The sequence below is a fragment of the Podarcis pityusensis genome, assembly GCF_964106645.2.
Source record: "Podarcis pityusensis genome assembly, chromosome: 10".
In the NCBI taxonomy this organism is placed as follows: Eukaryota; Metazoa; Chordata; class Lepidosauria; order Squamata; family Lacertidae; genus Podarcis; species Podarcis pityusensis.
The window spans coordinates 69,386,311-69,411,316 of record NC_138035.1 but is presented as its reverse complement, the minus strand read 5'-3'; the positions used below and the strand labels follow the sequence as shown (position 1 = coordinate 69,411,316).

Here is a 25,006-nt window from a genome sequence, read left to right as displayed (position 1 = left end):
TTAAGATATTCAGACTGTGGGTAGTTAGTTCCCATTAAGAATGAAAATATACAGGTTGGGAGCGTACCTCTAGAAGCAACATTGTCACTTGAGGTCTGTGAAGGAGCACCTGTCTCAATATCTGTCATTTGTTATGAGGAAGAGATTTTAGGTACCCTCCAATTGTCAGACAAGTTGATTCACCTTTGGACTGTTGGATCTTATCATTCACTAGAAATGTGGTACTGAATATATGGAGGATATAGGAAGCTGCCTTATACCAGATCAAACTTTTGTCCATGTAACCCAGTACTGTCTGCTTTGACTGGAAGCAATTCTCCAGAGTTTCAGGCAGAGATTTCTCCCACCAACTGCTATCTGACCCTTTTAACTGGAGATGCCAGCGATTGAATCGGAGAACTTATGCATGCCACTGAGCTACCATCCCTGGAACTAATATATACTGGACGCGGGTGGCGCTGTGGGTTAAACCACAGAGCTTAGGACTTGCCGATCAGAAGCTCGGCAGTTTGAATCCCTGCGACGGGGTGAGCTCCCGTTGCTCAGTCCCTGCTCCTGCCAACCTAGCAGTTCAAAAGCACGTCAAAGTGCAAGTAGGATGGTCAGGGGTCCCTTTACTTTTACCTTTTATACTACAAAACACATAAAGATGAAGCTTCCAAGACTATCAAAGCAAGCCCCACAAAAAGCCTAGGTTATTGTAAAATAAACAATCACACAAATAAGAGGTTAGCTGTACACATACATTGAATCCCATCCTGTTTACAATGCTACCAACAACAATAGTTAAAACCTTACTATCTTTGCTTTTAATATTTTTCTATAAATGGTAGCTTTCAGCACAGCACACACTTTCTGCACATTTCCCTCTCACTATTGAATTTCCTTCCTCACTAGCAAAATTAAAGTCGGGGGGGGGGGGGGAGGAACACATCTCTCAGGTTCCAACAATAACCATCAAGGTTGACAGACGTCAGTTCTTCCTCATATAAGTCTTGAAAGTGAGCACTTCCGTGCAAGTACAGCAATTTCAGCAGTGGTTAGAGATCATTTTAATAAATCAGATGTTTAAAATTTGAATCGAGAGCTGTTTAACATATGCCCCTTTTTATTTATAATTATGTTAAGGCAGATATAAATTCAAGAAAAGGCTAAACCCGCACTTACAATATCAAACTGAAATACAGACCCTTTATCACACAAGCTAAAGCCTGCCTTTTATGTAAACAGATATAGTCAATAATTTATTTGTTTCTTTGTTTATTTAGAGCATTTATATTCCAAACCTCTAGTCAAAGATACTTACAATATATAAAATCACAATTCCATGAAATCAGTGCAAAACCACAAAAGAGAAAGGGTCAGCAGCTAAAAAACCGATTCTTGAGTTGCATAAACATTGCATTTAGAGTTTAGTTTCTGACTCAGGCTCTGGTCATGACATCACAGAAGACAGTGACCCCTGTTGTCTCAACACAGTCATTTCCGGGGCCATTTATTTAGTACTTCTGTTTATTATGTCTTCCAGTTACTTGATCTTTGCAGCATGTTCAAGCAATCTAGTTTTGAATATTTATGACTATCAAAGATATTTACTTTTGCTATTGTGGAAGGACACTGTTCTGTCCAGTAACAAGCAGCCCTTTCTAAAACACTGTAGGCATCTCATCTTGCTTAGCGTCTCTCCATATGTAAGCGGGTCAAAACAAAAACAAATTTCACAATCACAACACACCTTTTCTCCAAACGAACATAATTCTGAAATTTTTGTGTGTGTCTCTCAGTCTCTCTCTCTCTCTCAATATATTTCTGATTTATCATGGGGCATGGTTAACAAGATTACCCTGCACTACCTCTTATGCATTAGCAACACCAAATATCCATGTGAATTAGAGAGTATAATAGGTTATTATGGAATTTATCTTGCTGATTCTATGGTATAACTTGGCTGGGAATGAGTATTTTATGGCATTTTAATACATTTTTATTGTGTTCTAGCCGATTTTTGAAGCTTAAAAACTAAATACTCGGTCTATTCTGTCTATTTTAAAGTCACATAAATTTTGTTAAACAAATACCACTGCTTAATGATTGCCAAATGCTGTGGTGGAGGGATATCAATAACACGTTTCTCAATATATTGGAAAGAGAAATGAAAGTGAGTAAGGGAAAAGGCAATTAATCATGGAATATTCTGTTTTTATTACAATTACTGTATCAAAGGCAAGATTTAAAGCAGAACAGAGGAAGTAAGGATCAAGGTTAATGCCTATTCTGAAGAGAATTTACATAAATTAGGCTGTGTTACTGAACTGAGAGGCTCATTTTGCCAATTTATTCTATGTGAGATCACAGAAACCAGTGACAGAAAATTTATATTTACAACACCTTCCCTCTTCTCCCTCCAGACACATTCACAATATTCAAAGCTATGCTCTCCTTTGAATCAGAATCATTTATTTGTTCCAAATGTGAAGTTCCCCAATTTTCTCCACCCCTTTGGATTTACAACCTCAAAATGTTTGTTGAGACAACCATCCTCACGTAAACAGCAAAAGTGCTTTTTAGTTGAACTAACAAAAAACAGGTCATTAAGCTTCGCAGGGAAGATGAAGGCCACCATCGTTCTTCGTTTTTGTTTTAAACCCAATCTATCAACTGGAAGCATAAGCACTCAGAGACCTATTAGACAGCTGAAGAGTTTTCATTAAAGACACCTGCCTTATTTATTTTGTATTAGGTGGCAGGACAAGATCACCGACAATGTAGTTGAAGAGCGCTAACCGTGTAAACACAGAGGTCGTCATAATCGACACTCAGCTGGGAAGGACACATTGTTCAGATGCATGACATCAGAACGGAGCAGGTGTTGAGCTGGCAGGTGGTAGAAAGCAGCAAGTAAGCGGCATAATACAAGCTATAAAAAGGACTTCAGTGAAGAGGCTTCTGTGGGATGCAATAGGGATATTTTCTATCAGGACACTCTTGTCTGTCAATGGACAAGAAGTGAAGCGCTTCAAAAAATGTAATCCCCCCAGCATTATCCATGCCTCTCATAAACCTCCCCTCTCTTTTGTCATAACCGTTTCCGCTGCCAAATTGTACACTGCAAGGTACCATCAGCTCTGCTTAGTAGGAAAGTGTCCTGTACCCTGATAACGCTTTTGGTCCCTCCTGCCACTTTGCAATGGGTGGGTGTACAAACGATGATCTGAGTCTTTCATTTTCATGGCTTCCCAGTCTCCATACAACCAATCCCCGAAACTGGAAGTGAAGATTGCATATCTACACATTTGGACAGGGTGACAGGGATAGAGGCCAAACAGAATATTACATTTTAAGAACATTAAAGAAAGGCAACAAAACCTTGCTGCATTTGGGTAGAATGTGAGGTTTTAACTTATGCCCCAATTATTCCTAGCAGGTATTTGGTTTTGACACCAAGAACCTCAAAGACTGAGATTGAGACCTAGTCTGGTGAGGAAATGAGACTGTGGGCACTCAGTTCTCAAATCTCCTCCAGGGACCAAAGGAAACATTAAGAATTGTCCCTGCAACTGTCAAGTAATCTGAAGCATCTGGTTTGGATTGGCCTGGTATAAATACTGAGAATCTGTATCTTCTTCACTTTCATGGTCACAGATCAGTATCATCAGCCTTCTCCCTGAGATCTATTTGCTATATCCCAAAAATAATCCAAAGGATCCTGGGAGGAAATAAGCTAGAGAATTCTGCAATGATCTTGTGGTTTTTTCTGTTTTTTAGAATATTTTGTGTTGTAAGGTAAAGGTAAAGGGACCCCTGACCATTAGGTCCAGTCGTGGCCGACTCTGGGGTTGTGGCGCTCATCTCGCTTTACTGGCCAAGGAAGCCGGAGTACAGCTTCCAGGTCATGTGGCCAGCATGACTAAGCCGCTTCTGGCGAACCAGAGCAGCACACGGCAATGCCATTTACCTATTTACCTACTTGCACTTTGACGTGCTTTCAAACTGCTAGGTTGGCAGGAGCAGGGACCGAGCAACGGAAGCTCACGCCGTTGCGGGGGATTCGAACCGCCGACCTTCTGATCGGCAAGTCCTAGGCTCTATGGTTTAAACCACAGTGCCACCTGCGTCCCATTTTGTGTTGTACACTGCCTCACTATTTTACATGAGTGGTACATACCGTATTTTTCGCTCTATAGGACGCAACCGACCATAGGACGCACCTTGTTTTAGAGGTGGAGAACAAGAAAAAAAAAAATCTCCCCCTCTCTGCTCAGTGCCCCTTCAGCGAAGTGGCAGGAGAAACGGAGCCCGTTCCATTTCTCCTCCCGCTTCGCTGAAGGGGCGCTGCGTAGCTCTCCCTCTCTGCTGAAGCCAGGAGAGTCTTGCTCTCCCAGCTTCAGCAAAAGGAACCTGAAGCCTTCGGAGTGCAGCGCGAGGTCCCGCTGTGCTCCAAAGGCTTCAGGCGGCTATCCCTGAAGCCTGGAGAGCGAGAGCGGTCGGTGCGCACCGACCCCTCTCGCTCTCCAGGCTTCAGCAAAAGCAACGCAAAGCCTCCGGAGCGCAGAGGGAGCGCTCCCTTTGCGCTTCGGAGGCTTCGCGCTGCTATCGCTGAAGCCAAGGAGCCTGCATTCGCTCCATAGGACGCACACACATTTCCCCTTAATTTTTAGAGGGGAAAAAGTGTGTCCTATAGAGCGAAAAATACGGTACTTTTAAAAACAGAATAAATAAAATAATTCCCCAGTCTCAAACTCAGTTACGCATTCCCATGATCTCAGCACTGAACTTACAATGCCCAACAAACAAGAAGCTCAAGGTCCTCCACAATAATTCAAAGACCAATATAAGGCCAACTTTGACTACTTCTATTTTTTAGTGTGAAATTCAACAAGGAAAGAGTTTAAGTAATGACTCAAGCAAGTAATGAAGGACAGAGTTACTAAACCAAGAAATGAGCAAACCCATGTACCCTAGAGAAATATTTGCATGTGAAATAAATTGTTCCTAAGCCCAGAAATCACTATGTCTGGTTCTAATTTATATTTCCCCCTGGATTGCCTCTCAGTCACATATCTCAGGTCAAGATACACAGTCTTAGATGACACCTAAAATAGTTTTACTAAGATAAAAAGGTATAATCAAATTTGAAAAACAGATACATAACTTATAAGGAATGCTCAGAGTAAAAATAATTTAAAGAGAAAAAATGTTCAATCAGATAATAATTGAAATAGTGTAACCTTTTAAAAGCATCAGTTATAGAGGTTACATATTATTTCCTAAGAGTTACAAAGAAAAGGATATAACCAAAATTGGGCTTCTGTAGGGTGTGAGAATGTCTACTTTTGCCATATATTAAAAGCCTTTTTATTCCCATTAACCACAAAGTTATAATATATGTGGGTCTAATTATCCAAATGAGATTTAAGTGGTCATAATACAGATAATCATGTAGTTTCCAATTACTCTAAACCCATTAATTTCCTTATTTAGCAAAGCCACTGGCTTTGCAATTTCCATTTCAAAGGTCAAGCCTACCTGTCTTACAAAGGCTCAGGCCTTGTACTGTGCTGTTGCTGTGCTACTTATAAAATTTCCTCAAGTTACTCATCCCAATTTTTTTCTGCTTCAAATATCTTTAGCTGAACATGATACACAGGCCTTCCTTCATGCTTTAAATTTGACTAGGGTTAGAAGTCCAGAACACTTCTAAAATAATAGCTGCTTTGGCTTCAGTTCCAGAATGACTGCTACTGACCTTAATATTGGAATATTTGGATATGTGCATATCAATCTCAAGCATAAACTCGCCACTCTATACTTGCAGGCTCCTTCAGTACCAAATCCCTCACAAATACTCTCTCCCTGAAATAAATATGCATTTTTTGCTGACATATGCTATAGTTTTATCAGCACAGTGCACACAAGTCCTAAAAATGAATTTAAAAAAGAGAGAAGACTGCCATGTAGGCAATAGCATGAAACCTGCAGGTTTGCTGAAAAGCGAACTGGCAGTGGCTTTTCAAAGTGCATAGAGTAACACCTAAACAGTCTTGAGATATATATGAAGAAACCTCTATACTGCTTAAAGAACACATGTGAGTAATCCACAGTAGCTGAATTTGCCCAGTGCTGAGATTCAGAACCACTGTATCCTTCCAAGGGCATCACAGAAAGCTCAATGGCCTGATTCACATGTCACACTAAGCCAGGCGTCTAGAGAGGAAATGGAGGCCACTTTGCTCTGAAATAGCTGTTCGGCTGCTGAGCTGAGGTAAGCCATGGTTTGGTTTAGCATGTTGTCTGAAACTGGGTTTGTGTTTCAGCTATTTCCTGGCAAACCATAAAATATAATCAAGGTTTGTCCTGTGGCTTGTGATATACTATTTATGAGCAAAAGGGGTAATATTTACACCTTCAGTTTCTTAACCCAAATATTATTATTTTTTCATTTGGATAACAGCATCGTCTCTTAAAACATTTGTTTATATGTAATCATACAGTATGTATTATTAACGTTTAGAATTGCACAAAAGACCAAATGCTGGTATATGGGATGAACACTATAATCTGAAGATTTAAACACAGAATTATTACTATTAATCTGTTATTAGTGTTCCGTCTGTGGGTAGCAGCAGGGTAACAGAGATTATCTTCCTTCAAATACTTAACGCGGCCCCATTAGGTGCTATAGGAAAATACTGTTTAAATGTGGGAAGCCACATTTGCATTCTGTCCATCTGATCAATCAAGCACTGCCTTAAAAACACTTAAGCTGTTAATTGCGCCAAAAATGGTGCTATGAATCAACTCTCAAGGTTGCATATTTAGCTCTTCTTTTTGCTATTTACAGGTAGTGAAATGTCCTTGTTCTCTTTACATCTAGCTGTCACTTTCTGGGAGGGTGACTGATCAATTCCAGAATACTGTTCAAATAGGTGAAACAGGTGTGAAGAGGGGAGTTGGTAGCAGAGCTGGGCGCCCAGAGAGGCTTGCAAGAGCATCCTTAATGGAAACAGGCAAGGCCAAGACAAAGAAGAGAGCCTCAGCTGCGCATGGCGGTGCTTTGTTGCACAAAGTCTGGCCACAGGAAGGGAACAGTAATGGACAGTGAGCCATTTCAGTGGAAAGGATATAGCATCACTCCCATCACTATCATAACCCAAGGGCTGTGTGGAGGTGGTACCACCTCCCTCCCATAAAGAACCTGCTAACAACAGCCAGGAGCTCTCAAAGTCAAGGAAACAAGGTAATAATTTTTCTGATGCAGTTCATGGGAAATTGAGGGAAATCTAATATTTTTACTGGGATTGTACTATAGAACAACAGCATAGCATTTATACAGTCATTTCAAGTGCCTAAAGCCCTTCACATTATCTCAGTAATCTTTTCAACAACCCACAAAGCTAGAGTATTATTACCCCCACACTGCAGATGCAATTTTAGGGCATGAGAAAGATATAAGCTGAACAACATGGTGACCAGGTTGTTGGCATCTGTCTGTCTCGAGACATTGGAGTGTGCCTCAAAAATGTTACACTTTTAAAAAGCTTGGGAAAAATCTATTCTTTCTTTACCAAAATGGGTATCTTCATTTACAAGTCCTGAAGACAAGCTTCTGCAAGCCTTTTTGAATAGTGTTAACTTGTTCTCCCCTTCATGGATCACTGCCTTGCCGTGGCGAAGGGGCTTGAATAACTCAGAGAAGCTATGAGCTATGCCGTGCAGGGCCACCCAAGATGGACAGGTCATAGTGGAGAGTTTTGACCAAACGTGATCCACCTGGAGCAGGAACCGGCAAGCCACTCCAGTATCCCTGCCAAGAAAACTCCATGGACAAAGACAACAGGCATATAAAAGTTATGACGCTGGAAGATGAGCCCCTCAGGTCGGAAGGCGTCCAACATGCTACTGAGGAAGAGCGGAGGACAAGTACAAGTAGATTCAGAGCTGATGAAGCGGCTGGGCCAAAGCCGAAAGGACGCTCAGTTGCAGATATGCCTGGAAGCGAAAGGAAAGTCCAATGCTGTAAAGAAAAATATTGCATAGGAACCTGGAATGTAAGAACCATGAACCTTGGTAAGTTGGATGTGGTCAAAAATGAGATGGCAAGAATAAATATTGACATCCTGGGCATCAGTGAACTAAAATGGACGGGAATAGGCGAATTCAGTTCGGATGACCATCATAGACAACGTCTTAAAAAGCAGAGACATCACCTTGCCAACAAAGGTCCGTATAGTAAAAGCCATGGTTTCCCCAGTAGTGATGTATGGAAGTGAGAGCTGGACCATAAAGAAGGCTGATCGCCAAAGAATTGATGCTTTTGAATTATGGTGCTGGAGGAGACTCTTGAGAGTCCCATGGACTGCAAGAAGATCAAACGTATCCATTCTTAAGGAAATCAGCCCTGAGGGCTCACTGGAAGGACAGATCCTGAAGCTGAGGCTCCAATACTTTGGCCACCTCACGAGAAGAGAAGACTCCCTGGAAAAGACCCTGATGTTGGGAAAGATTGAGGGCACAAGGAGAAGGGGACGACAGAGGACGAGATGGTTGGACAATGTTCTCGAAGCTACAAACGTGAGTCTGACCAAACTGCGGGAGGCAGTGGAAGACAGGAGTGCCTGGCGTGCTCTGGTCCATGGGGTCACGAAGAGTCGGACACGACTAAACAACAACAACAACTTGTTCTATCATTTAAAGGAACAGGATTTCTGAATTCCAGAAAACCCATGAACAAAAATATTCCCACCCTCAACTGAAAGAGAATTTTAACAACCCCTCCAAACCTGTCAACAAAACTACAAGAGGCATCTAAGTGACAGATCTCTTTTTTCCCATTTTCAAGCTTGCTTTATTTAGAAGAGTTATTAAGAAAAGTTGCACCATTACCACTTAATTAATCTTTGCTCTACTAAGAGATAAACCAGATGTGCTATTACGGTCTTTGTTCTTGTCTACATAAGGATGAGCCGATTATTTAGCTCCAAACAATAGGAGCTTGTATTTAACAGCAAGATTAAAAAAAGGCAGTAAGTAACAAGCTTCAGCTGGATTTGTTCGATATATAAACACAGGCACAACAGGAAGGAACAGGAGCTGCCCAACTATAGCTCAGTTAAAGATATCACACCAATTCATTGTTCGTACTAATCTTAATTTAGAATGCAAACCACTGTTTGAGCTTCCAAAAGTACAACACAAAACCCAGTTTGTCTGCTTCTGTTTCCCATCCTCTGAGTATTCCCCTTCATAATTTCATGATAGTCTCCATGATGCAGCAGCCTCTGGAAGTGCAGCAATAGCTGTTAACTACAATTTATCATTTCAGACATCACACAAAGCAACAGATAACCTTCCGTGACCACGGTGTGTGTTGCCTGTGCGGAGTTATGCCACTTACTTAAAAACAAACTGAGCAAAGCTAATCAGTAAACTGGGGTTTCTCCTCTGAACAGCAGGCTTCCAAGCATGACCTTGGGGAAAATGCCCCCACTCCTGGGATAAAAAAATTCACTTTCTGCAGACTCCAACACCAGTTCTACTGAAGTACATGAATGAGTTAATACACAGAGAAAAGTCAGCTCAGAAATGCAGTCAAACACCATTAGCAAATACTTTCACTGGAACTTCTTTCAAGGTTTGGAGCAGAAATGCTACTAGAATTTAATTGCTGGCTTGCAACTGGAAATCTATATATAAGAGCAGGGATGAACATCCTACGATTCAAATTCTTAAGGACCAGCATCTATTTTTACGGTATTTTGCTGAGAAACTGTAAGAACTAAATAATGGTGATTTTCCATCATTGCTCTTTCCCAGGCTCCGTGTAACCAAATGTCAACGAAATCTTCATTTGCTGGTAACCAAGTAGATCATATTCACCAAAAACAAAATAAAAATACAATATTAAGACATACCACACAGAAAACCTACACTCCCTTGATAATATAAAATGGTACATTCTGCAGTTTCCAAAGTAGTCAGATAATCTTTCGTCTGTGTAAAATTTCCAAACGCCCATTAATTTCTACTAAAAATGAACAAAAAATACTGAGATCACTTGTGAGAATGTTGGTAAATAGATGCAAAGTGACAACATCAGTGAACTGAATAGAAAGATGCATCATAATATGCAGCACAGTACATTTAATAAAGTCTGATTATCTGCAAAACATAAACTAGGAAAAAAGCTTCCATTTTCAGAAGAGGAAAAAGGTTTAAAATCAATTAAAATGACTACGACTTATTAGTGACTGCATCCCATCACCTTTAATTTGTTTTTTTTTTAAATAAACCATTCTAATGGGAAATATGGTGTTTTTCTCTTTTCTTCTTTTTGTTCACACCAATGGCAAGCCTTGACATTCTATTAGTAATTTGCTATAAAAAGTACAGCCTGCTCATTTTCTTCAGTGCAACAGCAGGTTCTCTGAAAGTGCCACATTTCATACTGAAGTGCTAACCAAAGCTACCATGCTGCGCTTTCTACACGTCTAACTTGAATGTTCTTGCCACATTTGTCACAAGTGAAAGTTTTAAAGAAATAACAAGAAAATTATGGCCTTTTAAACTTCTTTCCATCCCCTTTTCTCCCTCTGAAGTGCAAGGTACACTTCAGCTGAATGAGCTGGTGACAACTCCTTCCATCCGGCCTAAGAGGTGGATTTTATTATCAGCTATCAAGGCAAGACTTGCAGAAAACCTTGTTTTAAAGAAAGAAGATGACCCGTTCAGCTCTTAGTCAATTCAGAATCCCTTGTCCATTCTAATTGTTCAACAGAAAGACTTAAGACTGACCAACTATATAGGCATGTACATTTATAGACAAAATTTATATAACACCTAAATAGCCTATTCTTCCAGTAGTTGTCTGAAAAGTGAAAGGGGACTGACCATTTTTTGGGACAAGCCATAAAAAACTCACCAAAACAATACCATTGTGCACAATCTGATGGGATATTTTTTCTGCTCAAGAATCACTGGAATTATGGAAACTACAGAAGTTTATCCATGCTCTTATGTAGTGGTCTCCATTCATTTCATACCAAGGAAAATACTCCAGGAATCAGTTTGAGATGTAATTTACAGAACCAGTGAAAAATAAGGATAATTATAGCCATGGCAATGCTTGGTAGAAGACTATAACTATTAAATTGGCATATTTCTTCAACAGAGAAACACAACCAGTAAGGTTCCTTTCCAGCCTATGTAGCTGACACCACAGACTGTTCCCATGGGGAAATGAGTCAAAAACCCCTAAACCTTAGACCTTATTTTGGAAACAACAGTTTATTTAAGTTCATCAAGCCCTTTGGTTTGGAAAATATCCCTATATTTCTGTGATGAGTTGTTAGACAAGTCTCTCACTGGATTTAATCACTACATAAACTTTGGACAATAATTAAGAGCACAGTAATTGGAGCTTGCCAGGTTCAATCCATTTGAAACAGATAAGAAAAGTCGTGACAGGGGGACAATCTGTCACATTGTCCCTCCTTCAAAAGCCCAAACATTTTGGTTGTTATTCAAACACAGTCCCTTTGGCTCTCTCCAGCTGGAAGCATGGTGAAAGTAGTGCTCATTATTTTGACTGAGTCACATCATATTAGCATTCAGTATTTCGGTCTAAGTGATACAGCTGTAAATATGAAGTGCATTCTTAATCAAATCAAAAGCTTAAGTTATACCTCATGGCCAAATTTTGGTTAGAAACAGTAATGTCCAGGGCTATGCCTTGCTGAGAAATCTTTGTCCCTATGACTAAAAGAGATAAGTTCCAGACAGAACCATTTTGATAATTATATGGTACACTCTAGTCCATGACTAAGGTTTGTGGTGACTTTGTGGAAACTCAGCTGCTTGCTCCGGGGGCTTTCAAATTCTTAAACTGAGATTTATCTATGTCAAGGTTAAAGAAAAGCAGTCTGGTGAGCTACCACCAGCTCACAGTGGTGGCCCCTCTGTCTTCTACCTGCCACCACAGAGATTTCTGCAGAATCATCTTGGCCTGAGGGAAGCAGAAGTCAAAGCTTGCACTGTTGTGCTTCCCTTTTTATACTAACATTTTAAAAAAAACCAACAACTGGCACTGATTTCTATCATAGTCTTTTGTGAAATTAATGCTATAAAGGAGGAATGGGGAACCTGCGGCCCTCCAAATGTTGTCCCATCATCCATGGGCTTTGACCATCTTGGTTGGGGCTGATAGGAGAAGAAGAGAAGAGTTTGGATTTGATATCCCGCTTTATCACTACCCGAAGGAGTCTCAAAGTGGCTAACATTCTCCTTTCCCTTCCTCCCCCACAACAAACACTCTGTGAGGTGAGTGGGGCTGAGAGACTTCAGAGAAGCGTGACTAACCCAAGGTCACCCAACAGCTGCATGTGGAGGAGTCAGGAAGTGAACCCGGATCACCAGATTACGAGTCCACCACTCTTAACCACTACACCACACTTAACTCACATAGGAGTTAAGAGTCCAACATTATCTGGAGTGCCAAAGTCCTCATCCCTGCTGCACATCTTCAACTTATTAAGTACTGGAACTTAAAGAGTTTGAGAGTAGTATGCTACAGAAATACTACTAATTTTATCCAGCAAATTAAATAGGCATTATATGTGTATCTAAGCAGGACAGATGCCTTCTCCTTACCATAAATATTATGAAGGGAACTGTAATGCTACTTGGTATGTGACATGATCTGCCCTTTCCTGTTGCTAGAACAGTGTAAACAAATGCAGTTCCTCATGAGTAAATACACTGAACAACCAAGGTCCTTCCTTTCAATGCAACAGTCGCTTTAATATGGTGTAGCGGACAGAATGCTGTACTTGAACCTCCAAGATCCAGGTTCAAATTTCTACGTGGCCATGAAGCTTGTGTCAGTCACTAGCTTTCAGCCTATTCTGCAGCTCAGGGTTGTCACAAGGACAAAATGGTAAAACTATATAAAAGCTCTTTTCAGCACCTTTGTGGAAGGTCGATATGAATGTGGAAAGACAGATAGCGCCTTTTATGATCAACTCTTGGTCAGACTAATCACACAGGTGCCTACTTATCTTCTCTACACCTGTTCTTAAATTTATTTGTTATTTCTGTAGGAGGGAACCTGTTTATGTAATATACCCTGTAATTTGGGACACTAATACATTCACTGGGCAGAGCAGAGCACAATTCTTTAGGGTCCGTTAGTTAAACATTAACAAACAGTGCATGTAATCTTATCAAGAATTTGTCCAGTATTTCTTCTATCCATCCCCAGAATGTAGCAAAGATTTAGTGCTTGTCATCTAACTCCTCTAGCTTAAACTTCAAGATGCTATCTCCTTGTAGAAAATGAGTTCAATGACATGTAACGGAAACCACAAAAGGAATGATTTAATAGCCATACAAAATATACTCACTTTTCAATTTCCAATAATAACTTCTCTTCTCCTTTGCAATGATCCAGTCAAAAGTGACAACACATCAAGGTAAAAGTTGGACAGTTTCTAGAGTACATAATCACCAGGGAGGGGAATCCTGCATCAATTTTATCACATATGAATGTTCTTAGTGAAGGATTATCAAACTTTCTATCCACAGGTCATATCAAATTGTCTTCTGAGAACCCAGGTGGGTCCAGGGAGTAGTTAATGCCTCACTGTGGGAAGCAGTGGTACCAGCTTCATTAAAGGAGGTGGTGGATCCCCTCCTTAAGAGGATCTCTTTAGAGGATCTCCCTGGACCCAGGAGATTGCGAAAACATCTCCGCTTGAGGGAGTGGTGTCCGTGCAACTTGAAGACTGTTTTAAAGAAGTTTATTATCCTGACCCATTTCAATTTTAGCATTGAAAGAGCTTTGGTTGCCCTAACCAATGATCCACATTGGGAGAGAGGCAGGGGGAATGCAACTCTGTTGGCTCTCCTTGATTTCTCACTGGCTTTGGATACCATTGACCAAGCTATCCTGGATCAGCAATGCAGACTGTGAGTTTGAAGCACAGTGTTTCAGCAGTTCCACTCCTACCTACAAATAGGTTTCAGGAAGTGGCCATGTTCGGGAAGCGTGCTTGCTTGGCTCAATGGCAAGTCCTACAACACCCATATGAAGCCACTGGAAGGGTCATCTGTGCATTTGGGGAGTGGTATTTGTTGGGATGCTGCTGGGGAGATGGGGGCATCAGGCAGGCCCCCAGCTAGCTCCAGCCACCAGCCGGGCAAACTCCGGCCTCCCTTGGATCAGCATCAATCAGCGACACAAGCCTCAGATCCCTTTAGAGACTTGGCACGCTCTATCAGCAGAGTGAATAAATCTTCTCACAACGGAAGTGGCGGACAGAGACATGTGTAAGCATTATTTACAGGCGTTTATTCAGCATAGTTCAGGAACAAAGGAAAAACATGTCTGCTTCCCCTTGTGTCCAGCAAACAGCAAAAAAAAGAAAAAAAAAAAAAAAGAAAGCAAAAGCAATATACAAACGGAAGTTCCCAGCAGACTATGCTGGAAGTAAACAGGCATGTGACACAAAACAGTCATGCCTGTTCCTTTTAAGGTGGAACGGAACTATATCCTAACAGTATTCTCAATATGCAGATGAGACCCAGTTTTCCCTAGAACAGTTTTAAAACCACTCTGGAGCACGGTCCTATAATCTGCAGTAGAGCAGGACAGAAGCAACCTTGTACTTCCTCTAGCACAGGTACAAACCTATTTCAAGATGTTAGAGGGAAGTGGGACAGCTCTCTTCCTCCTCTCTCATGATAAACTAGTGTTTTAACTACTGTGGAGCAAGTCTTTTCTTTCAACAAAGAAGAGGCCAGGATCAGGCTTATTATCTGTAGACTCCAATCCTAAATATGTTCTACACCACATATTTCAAATGGTGCAATGGTAATTTCCTCTTCTAAGATATTTCTGTGTTGTATGAGGGAGGCTAGGGATCTCTGGAAGAGAAATCTGTTTGTTGTTAGGAGCAAGCTGAAATATCAAGGTGCATAATAACCAGTCAATGAACAATTTCACATCATGGAAGCTGTGCTCATAATCTATCCGTGAAGAGAAACTAGTGTATATTTTCTGGTTGATATATATATAATTTCTAACAAGTCTTGGGGAATGTGCATATTCTCAGTTGCATTTTGTACCTTTTCTGAGCAATACGTTAACATATTAGCAGTTCTGATGATTAAGCAGATTTAAATCCTATTAGATAAAATAAGATATGCAATAAGATATGCATAGTGTCCAAGAAACACTGCAGAATGTGAATACTTCAGCCTAATTTGGTCATTTTGTGCTTCACCCATGCAATAAGGATAGTCTCCAAGTAACCTCAGATAATGTGCGGAAAGTAGCTATATATGAAGGAATTTTGTATATTGATCGTTCACCATACACTGTCCACCAGTAATGCTTGGAAATGTTCATAAATAACCAATAACTGTGCAGATTAAGCTGAAGGCCTGACAGAATTCTACACACTGGTTCCACCTAAGAATCCGTCTGGCTCTAAGCACTCACAGAATGGAAAATAAAGCTGACCTCTGGGATTATAAAAAAATATAGCTCACATACAGCTTTCTCAATGGGCCTTTAAAGCAATGCTTTAAAGGTTCCAGGAGAAGAAGTAGGCCATGTTGCCAGAGAAATCAATCTGACTAGGTGCAAGCAAAGATTGAGGAGGGAGCAGCAGGTGTCAAAGGAAAGTAATGATCAGTGAAAAGTGAGGGACAAAGTTATTTTTATGACTCACTCTCCAAGAAAACATAGACCTAACTCACTTCTCTGTAAGCCCAAACAGGCTATTTTTACAGAAAAACAAGCAACTAACACTGACTAGGAAAATGAAAATAACCAAGAAGAGTCTTATTGTAGAATCTTATTTTTGCTTCTTTCCGATAGCAATGACTTCCAATTTAGCTCTCTCACTGCCACATTACTACAGTGATATTATCTGCATCTTGCTAAAAGATACAGAGTTTTAGCAAGCAAGAATGCAAAAGTTGCAGACAATCTGATGGACATTTTCACTACTTTTGGAGATCCTAGTATTTTGCAGACTGTTAATGGGTGTGCCTTCAGCAACAGAGTAGTAGAGAAATTAATGGTAATGTGGCATGTCTTGAAAATCATTTATAGCAAGGCTTGCTCCTCAGGACTCTTTTGAGAGGGCAAACATATAAAACAGGTTGATCATTTGGCTACAAAAGCTAACAGACCTAAAAATAGGCAAAAGGACTGAAATTGTGCAGCTCATGATGCCCCATGCTTATCACACTTGGTTTAAACAGAGCCCACAACTGGCTTGAGAACCCTGATATCTCACAAATTCTTGAAACGGAAGAAGAAGTAGAAAATGTTGTTGAACAGAAAGAGGGTGAAGCCGGGGGGGGGGGGGGGACAAGAGAAACTCAAAACATTACAAAAAAACAGGAAATGGAAGTTGTAGCTGCAACCAGTAGCACCAGCTATATGGAGTTGAAGGGGCTTCAGCCCCCTCAATATTTTGAAGCAGGGGGTCTAGCTCCCCCAATATTGAGGGGGCCGGCAATCCCCACTGCTGCTGGGCGCCCTCCGTGAACCACAGCCCCTGCCCAGAATCCCACAAGGGGGCTGGGACAAGTGAGGGCGATCTTTGCCTCTGCTTCTCCCAGCCTCTGCCTGGCAGCCTGGGAGGGAGTTGGGACAAGCGAGGGTGAAGACTGCCCTCCGTGCGTCCGGCCCCCACCTGGCGCATGCCAAGTGTGGAGCCCAGTGACTTCGCTTCTCCTCCTCTGGCGTGCGAGCTGTTGCCACAGGAGCCCCATCAGTTGGCATTGCTGCTTAAATGGCGTGGTACTGGCAACAGGGAAAAAGCAGAAATCCATTCTGTATGATGAATGAAGCGTATGCAAAGTGGAATCCAAAATCAAACACATAGGCTTGGTATATGGCTGCTGATTACTGAGTACTTGTCCACACAGCACACAAACTGGCCCAGCAGTTCTACTTGGTTTATCATGAACCTATTCTAACAGCTCAGCCAGTGCAAGGGGTTGTTTCTGTAATGGAAGAATACACAAAATCTGGGGATGTCTGCCCATTTGGTGTATCATTGCTAATATGTGGGCGGAATGAGGGATGACCATATTTATTTCAGCCTGATCCATCTGGTGCTTATTTTGCATGGAAAGCAACTGCAATGGGAAGACAACTATGTGAATGGGAAGACATTCCCTGAAAAGAGGTACAGCAAAGACTTGGAGCTTGAAGATGCTATTCATATTGACACTGAAGGAAAGCTTTGAAAGACAAATGACAGAAAATAACATAGAGGTTGGCATCTGTAATAAGGCAAGATTGAGAAGATTCACTCCAACTGAGGTTATGGATTACCTGGCTGCAACTGCCTAGTATGCATTAAGGAAGACTGCTTCGATACATACAAGGATCTTTTAAAAATATTTGGCTTCTGCAATCTCATTTCTACTTTATCTGCTAGATTTTTTTTATTTTAAGAAAAGAAATATTATGGATTTAAATACTACTGTCCTAATACTGAAAATGTGGAATTATTGTTCTTTAAAATATTAAACACTGTACAAGAATACACAATATGATTTAAAAACAACAACCAAACAAATTCAAATGGCACCTTCACCTTTCTCATACGTGCAAGAAAATATTACTTTAATCAAAACCAATTCTAACACAACATATATAGAGTATATGCCATGTAAGCAGTTGGCATTACTGTTGAGTCACTCTCAGGAGGAAGTTTGAATTGATACACCATATTTTCCTCCATCCTGCAAGGAACAGTACTAGAGAGAGGTGAAGCAGAAGCAGGCAAGGTGGGAATGAAAGCTCTTGTCCCTGGGAGTGGATGAGGAAACTGCATGATAGAGAAATGGCAGGGAGATAGACAGGCATTTGCTTCCTTCTCTTATTTGTGTTCCTCTCCCTGTCCCTCCTACCCCATTACAAAGCAGGAAGAAGTGAAAAGGGGAGTAGCCCTTTTTGTCTTGCCCACCTTAAACCCAACCAAAGGGGGCTGGGTTTAGTTGGAAGGCTATACCATTTGATTCTTGAATTATGAGCCAGTCCGTCCTTAAGGAGAGATGAATCTCAGGTTCCCATCACACATGTGTGCATGGCAGTCACTTCCCTGTTGTGTTATTCCACACAACAGCAGCATATGTACCAACACTGCAAACCACATGAATAGGGCTTCCTGTATAAGTCTTATCCCACCCAATTACTGGCTTACCTCCCTCCTGATGGGATGGCATTTGGGTGGAAAGACCCACATAATCCTCTCTGCCTACGTAGTTGCAGTACACACAATCACATACACTCAGTTGCTTATAAGGAAGCATCTTAAGGAAGAAGCTGCAAGGCAGTTTGTGTACATGAGCTCTTCAAACTGTATTAGACTGTTATCCCACATTTTTGCTTCTTGAGTGGGGTGGCTGACTTTTAAATAAAGCAACATTTTAATCAGTTTCAAACTGCAATGCAACTCAAGAAGGGCAATTATTTGACACAACTGCCATCTAGTGTATATTCTGAAACAGAAAACAATACTGGACTCAAAACATTTCCATAACAGACACGTTGGTCTATTAGGGGGAAAACTCAAGCAAAATGTCCCAAAGTACTGAGTACTTAGCCAGTAAGTACTAAATGGTAAACAACAAAATAGCAGAGCAGATTAGTGGCTGCACTCAATGCTACTGGAACAAAGAAACAATAAGTGAACCGTGGGATCCTGGAACTAGATGATGATCTTCTACCACCTAATACAGTTCTTTACTTTTTCAGAGTTGCATGCCCTTCAACCACTTTTGTCTGCTTATCCTATTTGGTTTCAACTGATCTTTACCCAGTAAAAAGGTAAAGGGACCCCTGACCATTAGGTCCAGTCATGGACGACTCTGGGGTCTTGGCGCTCATCTCGCTTTATTGGCCGAGAGAGCCAGCGTACATCTTCCGGGTCATGTGGCCAGCATGACTAAGCCGCTTCTGGCAAACCAGAGCAACGCACGGAAACGCCGTTTACCTTCCCGCCGGAGCGGTACCTATTTATCTATTTGCACTTTGACGTGCTTTTGAACTGCTAGGTTGGCAGGAGTAGGGACCGAGCAACGGGAGCTCACCCCGTCACAGAGATTCGAACTGCCAACCTTCTGATCGGCAAGTCCTAGGCTCTGTGGTTTAACCCACAGTGCCACCCGCGTCCCTCTTTACCCAGTACTCCATCTAAAATTATTCTTCAGCTTTGCAAATATGAAGACCTTGATTTTCCCATTACTTCCACTCTCTGCTTCACAAGGAGACCTGCATGTTTCACTTATAATTTTAGATACAAATCTGAATAACTGCTGGTTTCATATTTTCAAAATACAGGGTCCCAGGACAGAGAAGCCATTTGGCATGAGTGATGCTCATAATGCCTGGTCTGAAAGACTTGTTTACCTGTGTTTGCACAGGCATGGGCTACATGAGGCTACAGAGTGAATTTGAATAATCATGGCCAGACCAGAACAGGCACTAGATCACCTCAAAAGTTGTTGTTTTTTTAGGGGTTTTTTTTTAAAAGATAACAATGTAAAAGCCATGTTCCTACATGGAGAAACAGTAACTTTAATGTATACAAAGCTCATTCACACATGCAGATAGTTATTACACAGACAACTACTCTATCTATTAAACACAACAGGGAAGGTTGCATTGGGTAAACTTCCATCCGACACTTCTATTTAATGTGAAAGAAAAACCTGTGCATTGATGGAGGGTCAGTTCCTGAAATACTGCCCTTGTTCATTGGGTTATGCTGCCATCTAGTGAAAACTGACTCAATAAAAACATCAGAATGTTACATAGAAGATACTGCTATAGACTTAAGACAGGGCAGGGGAATGAAGGAGCATGGCGAGCAAGATCTATACACTATAAAGAAAGTTGACAATGTTCTTTCTCAAATGTGTAACTTAAACAAAGTTCTTTCTTAGTGGCATTACCAGGAGAGTAGGTTACACGGTTAGCAAGTTGGTGCATTCAAAATTACTTAACCTATTCCTTTGGTCAATGGTAGCCACTTGGACACCTGATGGCATCAACTCAGTAAGGCTCCAAAATCAGAAGAAAGGGAAAAAGAGAACTGAATGTGGCAGTTAATGTTTATAACACATGGTGCATATGTTCTGTTTGTCACATTTCAAGTAGGTTGCAAGAGAAGGATATAAAAAGAGGAGAATGAGAGGTGTTTGTGTGTGTGTTGCATGACAGAACTGACAAATTATATTCATTCAGGAAGAATATGGTTTCCCCATCTAGGCCAACAATGTAAGAGAGACCATACTGGGACCATTTTTGGAGTCAGAAAACAACAGCTGTGCTGCAAATTAGATATGCTATACCTTCTCTCTTTTTTATGGCGTCAGTGCTCTGGTGCCTATCATTTTGGTTGCCAATTGTAACCATTTTGATTTAATATTCAAGACCACACTGCTTAATTTTTGACAGATATTCATTGGTGGTGATGGTGGGGTTGCATCATACAAATTACCAAGCACATTTCTCACTACTCTTACCCTGAGTGAAGCTACCTGCATTTACAGTGCTTTCCTTTTAGACATAATTCTTGGGGAAGGGGCAACAGGCAAAATATATGAGAAGTGTAAAGATGAGTGAATAACTCTCAAGTTAATCCCTCTCCCTCCTTGCCAGGTCAAAAACCCTGAAACACCTTTCTAAGTTTGAACCAGTTTAAAAGGTGGTTTACTGTTCTGTAGTGCCAAGTAACAATTCATGTGTGTGTATATATCATAACTTGAGCACATGTTAGATTATTAAATCATGCCTATTATATTAAGCAATGAACAGCTGCAACATGCAGCGCAGACTTTCTACATATCAACATGAACACAACAAATACTTGGCTAAAATCTGCATTAAAAGCTCTTCAGAAGGTGATTGGTAACATTTGGAATTAAATGACAACCAGTGAGAAACCATGAGTCTGAACCTTTGGAAGTTTCAATTGCTAACACACAGTCAATTTCTCATTAAATATTTAAAATAACTTCTGTGAGTGGTTAATTAGGGAAACACAAGAAACAACCAAAGCTTACAATTATATTGTAAAGAGAAACCAGTAAACTGTTGTCTAAAAAATTTATATTAGGAACTTAACTCACCTGAGAAAATATATTTGCAGTTGGAGCAACTCGGCTATCAACAATGCTATGCAATATTGCTAACAATCTGTCCAGAGGGAATGGCTTTGGCCCAAGAAGGTGACTGCTGGTCTGTTTTAAAAAAAAGTATATTTCATCAGCTGGATTTTCTTGGAACATAGCAGGCTGGATCTTATTTATATTATTTTTCCAGTTATCAAACAGCAATACGTTTTTACACTAAACAAAAAGCCCCGCTTTTTATTTTTAATACACTGTTTTGCAATATAGGAGTAAAAGCATTCAAGACTTCAGGAATCAGTCTGTACTAAATTACAAGGATTTCATACATATTAACCCAACTTTTTAAAGATAAAGAGACTGCAGAAAAACAGTTGGGACTGTTTAAAACCACAGTATTAGAAGCTCATCTAGGCCAAAAGGATGCCAGTATAGTTAGCAAATAATATCAAATAAGCTGTTAGAGACAAGAAGACTTATTTTAGAAAACAGACATCTTGTCCAAGTGAAGAAAACAAACAAAAAGGAGCACAAACATTTGCAGCATTTTATGTTATGCCATGTGCCCATGGCAGCCACTTTGTGACTGGTGCCCACAGCACTTTCATGAAGTTTAAAATATTCCCACTGGTCCAAAAAGGTTGGTAAGCTCTGCTCTAGCAAAATGGCCAAGCGTTCGGACTGCAACTGTGGGTTCCCCCTCCCCTTTTAAAAACTCACATGTGATGAGGCTGGTGTCTGGAGGGCCATGGCTTCACCACCCCTGCTAGCCAGTAACACAATGAAGATTATAATTAGTAGTAGTGACAACCACTAACAACAGGCAATGCAATCTGTTGAGGGTGCCTCTTACAGAAGCGTCATTAAAATAAATTGAGAGTGCTCTTGCACAGATTTCTCTTATTGCTCTTGGGCTTGTACAGGTGCTCCTGCCAGATTCTGCCTCAGTTAGTTATACTGATTAAATAAATTTAAAAGGGTGGGGAAACCCAGCTTTCTGTTTGAACCAGTTTCACAGAGATTGGATGCAACAAGGAAGTCTGGTTAGAAGCAGGATTCCAATCTCATGGCTGTGCCAAAGACGGAAGCATGCAAACATGAGGCACTTGCAGGCCAAACACCCATGCTTAGTGCAACATCTGAAAAGGCTGATGATTCACAATGAATTTAGATAGCCAGGGGACTGTAATTCAAGGTCCAGTAATAAGAATTTCAATGCAACTTGTATGTTCCACACTTATAATTTAAGTACACAGCTATGATGTGGTCACCTGAATTCTGTTAAGGCTCTGTGCACATTCAAAGATCAGGTGAGCCTCTAGTATGTTTATAAAGGAAAAATGGGGAGAAAAAGTCAGCATTTGCTACAACCCAGTAATCTGTATGATGAATGCATGGTTTTAACTTATTTAATTTACACAGTATAAAACTGTAGATGTGGGAAACTTTTTTTTCATTCCATAAACTGATCTTTCATTTCAACATCTCTTCTTGAAGTGTGCATTCCTTATTTTTCCTTGCTTCACAACTAGGATTAAAGGGAAGGCAGTCGCGGTTCTAAATCTTTGGATGGCAATCTCTCTCAGCAACAACTTTAGCCATTCTACTGCACTAGTTATCAAAAAGATACAGCAGCTCTGCAATCTTAAAAGGAGCGGAGGAAACAATCATAGGCAATGGTATAAAAATCCAGGAAGGGTTTTGTTATGTTTCCAAGGGGTTGCTCGGGAGCAAGCAGGCAAATATCTCCCTACTTGGCTGTGTAGACTTGGCTTGGCTGCCAAAATAAACGTTATCAGTCCGGAGCGCCACTCTCCCGTGGCTGACTCAATCGCTGGCAGAATCCGTGAGTGGGCGGTTCTTAAACTTTCTCCAGCAAAGCAGCTCCTTGACGCCCAGTCTGCGCCTTCCCTCTCTGCGCGAACGCTTTCTGCGCAAAGAGGGCGTGGGCAGCGGAGGACCCCTTCCCTCCCCGCTTCTCCCAGGCAAGGAGTCCTGGGACCGCCTCGCCACTTCCGACTCCTGCACCTCCTCTCCACTGGCGCCGCGTTTATTCTCTTCCGTTGAAGAGGAGCTACTTCCCACGATCCCTGGAGGCTCTCTATAATCCATCTGGCTTTTGCTCTCTCCCTCCTGCACTGATGGCAGTTCCCTGACAGGTTTCTAATGTTATTCATATAAACACATTCTGCAACCTGTACAAATTATGCAAAAGCAGCAAATCTGCATATAAATTCTTATTTGGCTTGTTTCTGCTATTGCTAATAAGGGAGTGAAACTTTCTGCCTGCCTCTGGCCACCAGGGGATTTTTGCATGTGTGGAATTATATATGCATGTCTGTGGAGTTTCCTTGGAGGTGGGTGTTCAGTCAAAACAGTTCCTACCCTAAAAAGTCTAAAAGGACACAGATCAAACTAAAGAAGGGGTGGTCTTTCCAGCAATGCAAACTATTGCAGAAAGATAACACATCCACCTGTGGGCGTGGCTGCCTTTATTCCTTTAGGCAGTTCTAGGTCACCTTTTAAGGCAAAGTCCTCTCAAGGCAATCATAGAATATACAGGAAAATAAAATAGGACATTTCATCATATGTTAAGACAATTTAGTGACACTCTGTTTCAATTGTATACCAGAATGGAGATAATCTATCAAACAGAAAGCTGAATTTACCTTTTCATGTTTCTTCTGAAAGTTTTTCTTCCTAATTTTTCCATGATGCTGCAAGTGAAAAGAAAATTCCAACTGTGAAATAGTTATTTACAATGGTACATAATTTATATGGGGAGAACAGCCCAACTTCACTGAACATATCACACAGCTACGTGACAGCATACACAACAACTGTATTGTTGCAGGTATACTTCATGTAATAACTTATTTCATTTATTCTTCACAAACCCTGTATGGACAATAGCAATACTAAAATATGGCCCACTGTGGCCTGCCCATGGCACGTCAAACTGTGACAGACAGTGCACACCACTGAAAAAATACAGTATTTATAACGGGGGGGGGGGGGGGAGATTTACTGGAAGGTATAAGATAAAAAATAAATAAGAAAGTAATTGTGTGTACCTCTGAAAACAGTTATCCATAAATTTATCTGAAAATTCACTAAACCATTTCAGCCATTTAAAACATGCAGCTTTCTCGCTCTCTCCCTACTGGTAAAATAGCTGCAAAAAGACTGGGAGGGGGAAAATGTTTTCTTTCCATCAACTGACAAGATGAAGCAGCTACTGCTTCACTTTAAAATGCTGCCAGCCTTTCCTTGCTTCCTTATCAAATCTAGGTAAAGAAGTAGTTATTTTAGATACAAAGCCAATTTTGCGCCTGTTCAAAACAGCAATTGATGGAAGGCATGGAGGGTTAATTATTTTGGAGAGTTGCCAACCAAATGCTGGTATCACCCCACCACTGACGTTTCTTCAGATTTTGCTATTTGGTTATATAAAGTAAATCAAACTGTTGCCTTGCTGAATATTTTTATTAAAAATAAGCAATTTATAAAGATAAAAAGGGAAAAATTACATCTAAATTTTATTTTTCCTAGTGTAGTATAAAACAAGCATATTGATTAATAAAATGTATCGCGTACAATTCATTTCTTTGAAATAATTAAAACCAACCAATTGTTTAGATTTAGGCTTTTCTCCCAGTATTAGAAAAAAGCTTCCATGCTTCCAATGCCCTCAGTGAGTGAAATCCAACATCACACAGACTTTCACTTGTGCAACAGGACTCCTCTTTCATCTACATCTACTTTCCCCTGCAACCCATGCCCCTTCCCAAAAATTCTGCTCCAGGGGACTCTCCAACCACCCAGAGAAGAATTTAGGACATTTTAGGAC

General features: G+C 40.8%; 1 protein-coding gene and 1 pseudogene across 3 annotated transcripts in view; one reads left to right on the top strand and one right to left on the bottom strand.

Annotated features, from left to right (window-relative positions):
- Positions 1–25,006, bottom strand: part of ORC5 (origin recognition complex subunit 5) — a 65,789-nt gene that overhangs the window by 18,715 nt on the left and 22,068 nt on the right. For both annotated transcript variants that reach the window (XR_013991156.1, XM_081023723.1), the window contains exons 12-13: positions 23,826–23,873; positions 21,157–21,267 (exon numbers count right to left, since the gene is read on the bottom strand). Coding sequence is in view for 1 of the 2 variants with exons in the window: in XM_081023723.1 (XP_080879849.1) it covers positions 21,157–21,267; positions 23,826–23,873 (159 nt within the window). In the remaining variant the exon portion in view is untranslated. The remainder of the gene's footprint in view (positions 1–21,156; positions 21,268–23,825; positions 23,874–25,006) is intronic.
- Positions 16,241–17,464, top strand: LOC308457794 (proteasome subunit alpha type-2 pseudogene; annotated as a pseudogene). The gene is made up of 2 exons: positions 16,241–16,352; positions 16,762–17,464. The product of its transcript is annotated as a proteasome subunit alpha type-2 pseudogene (transcript).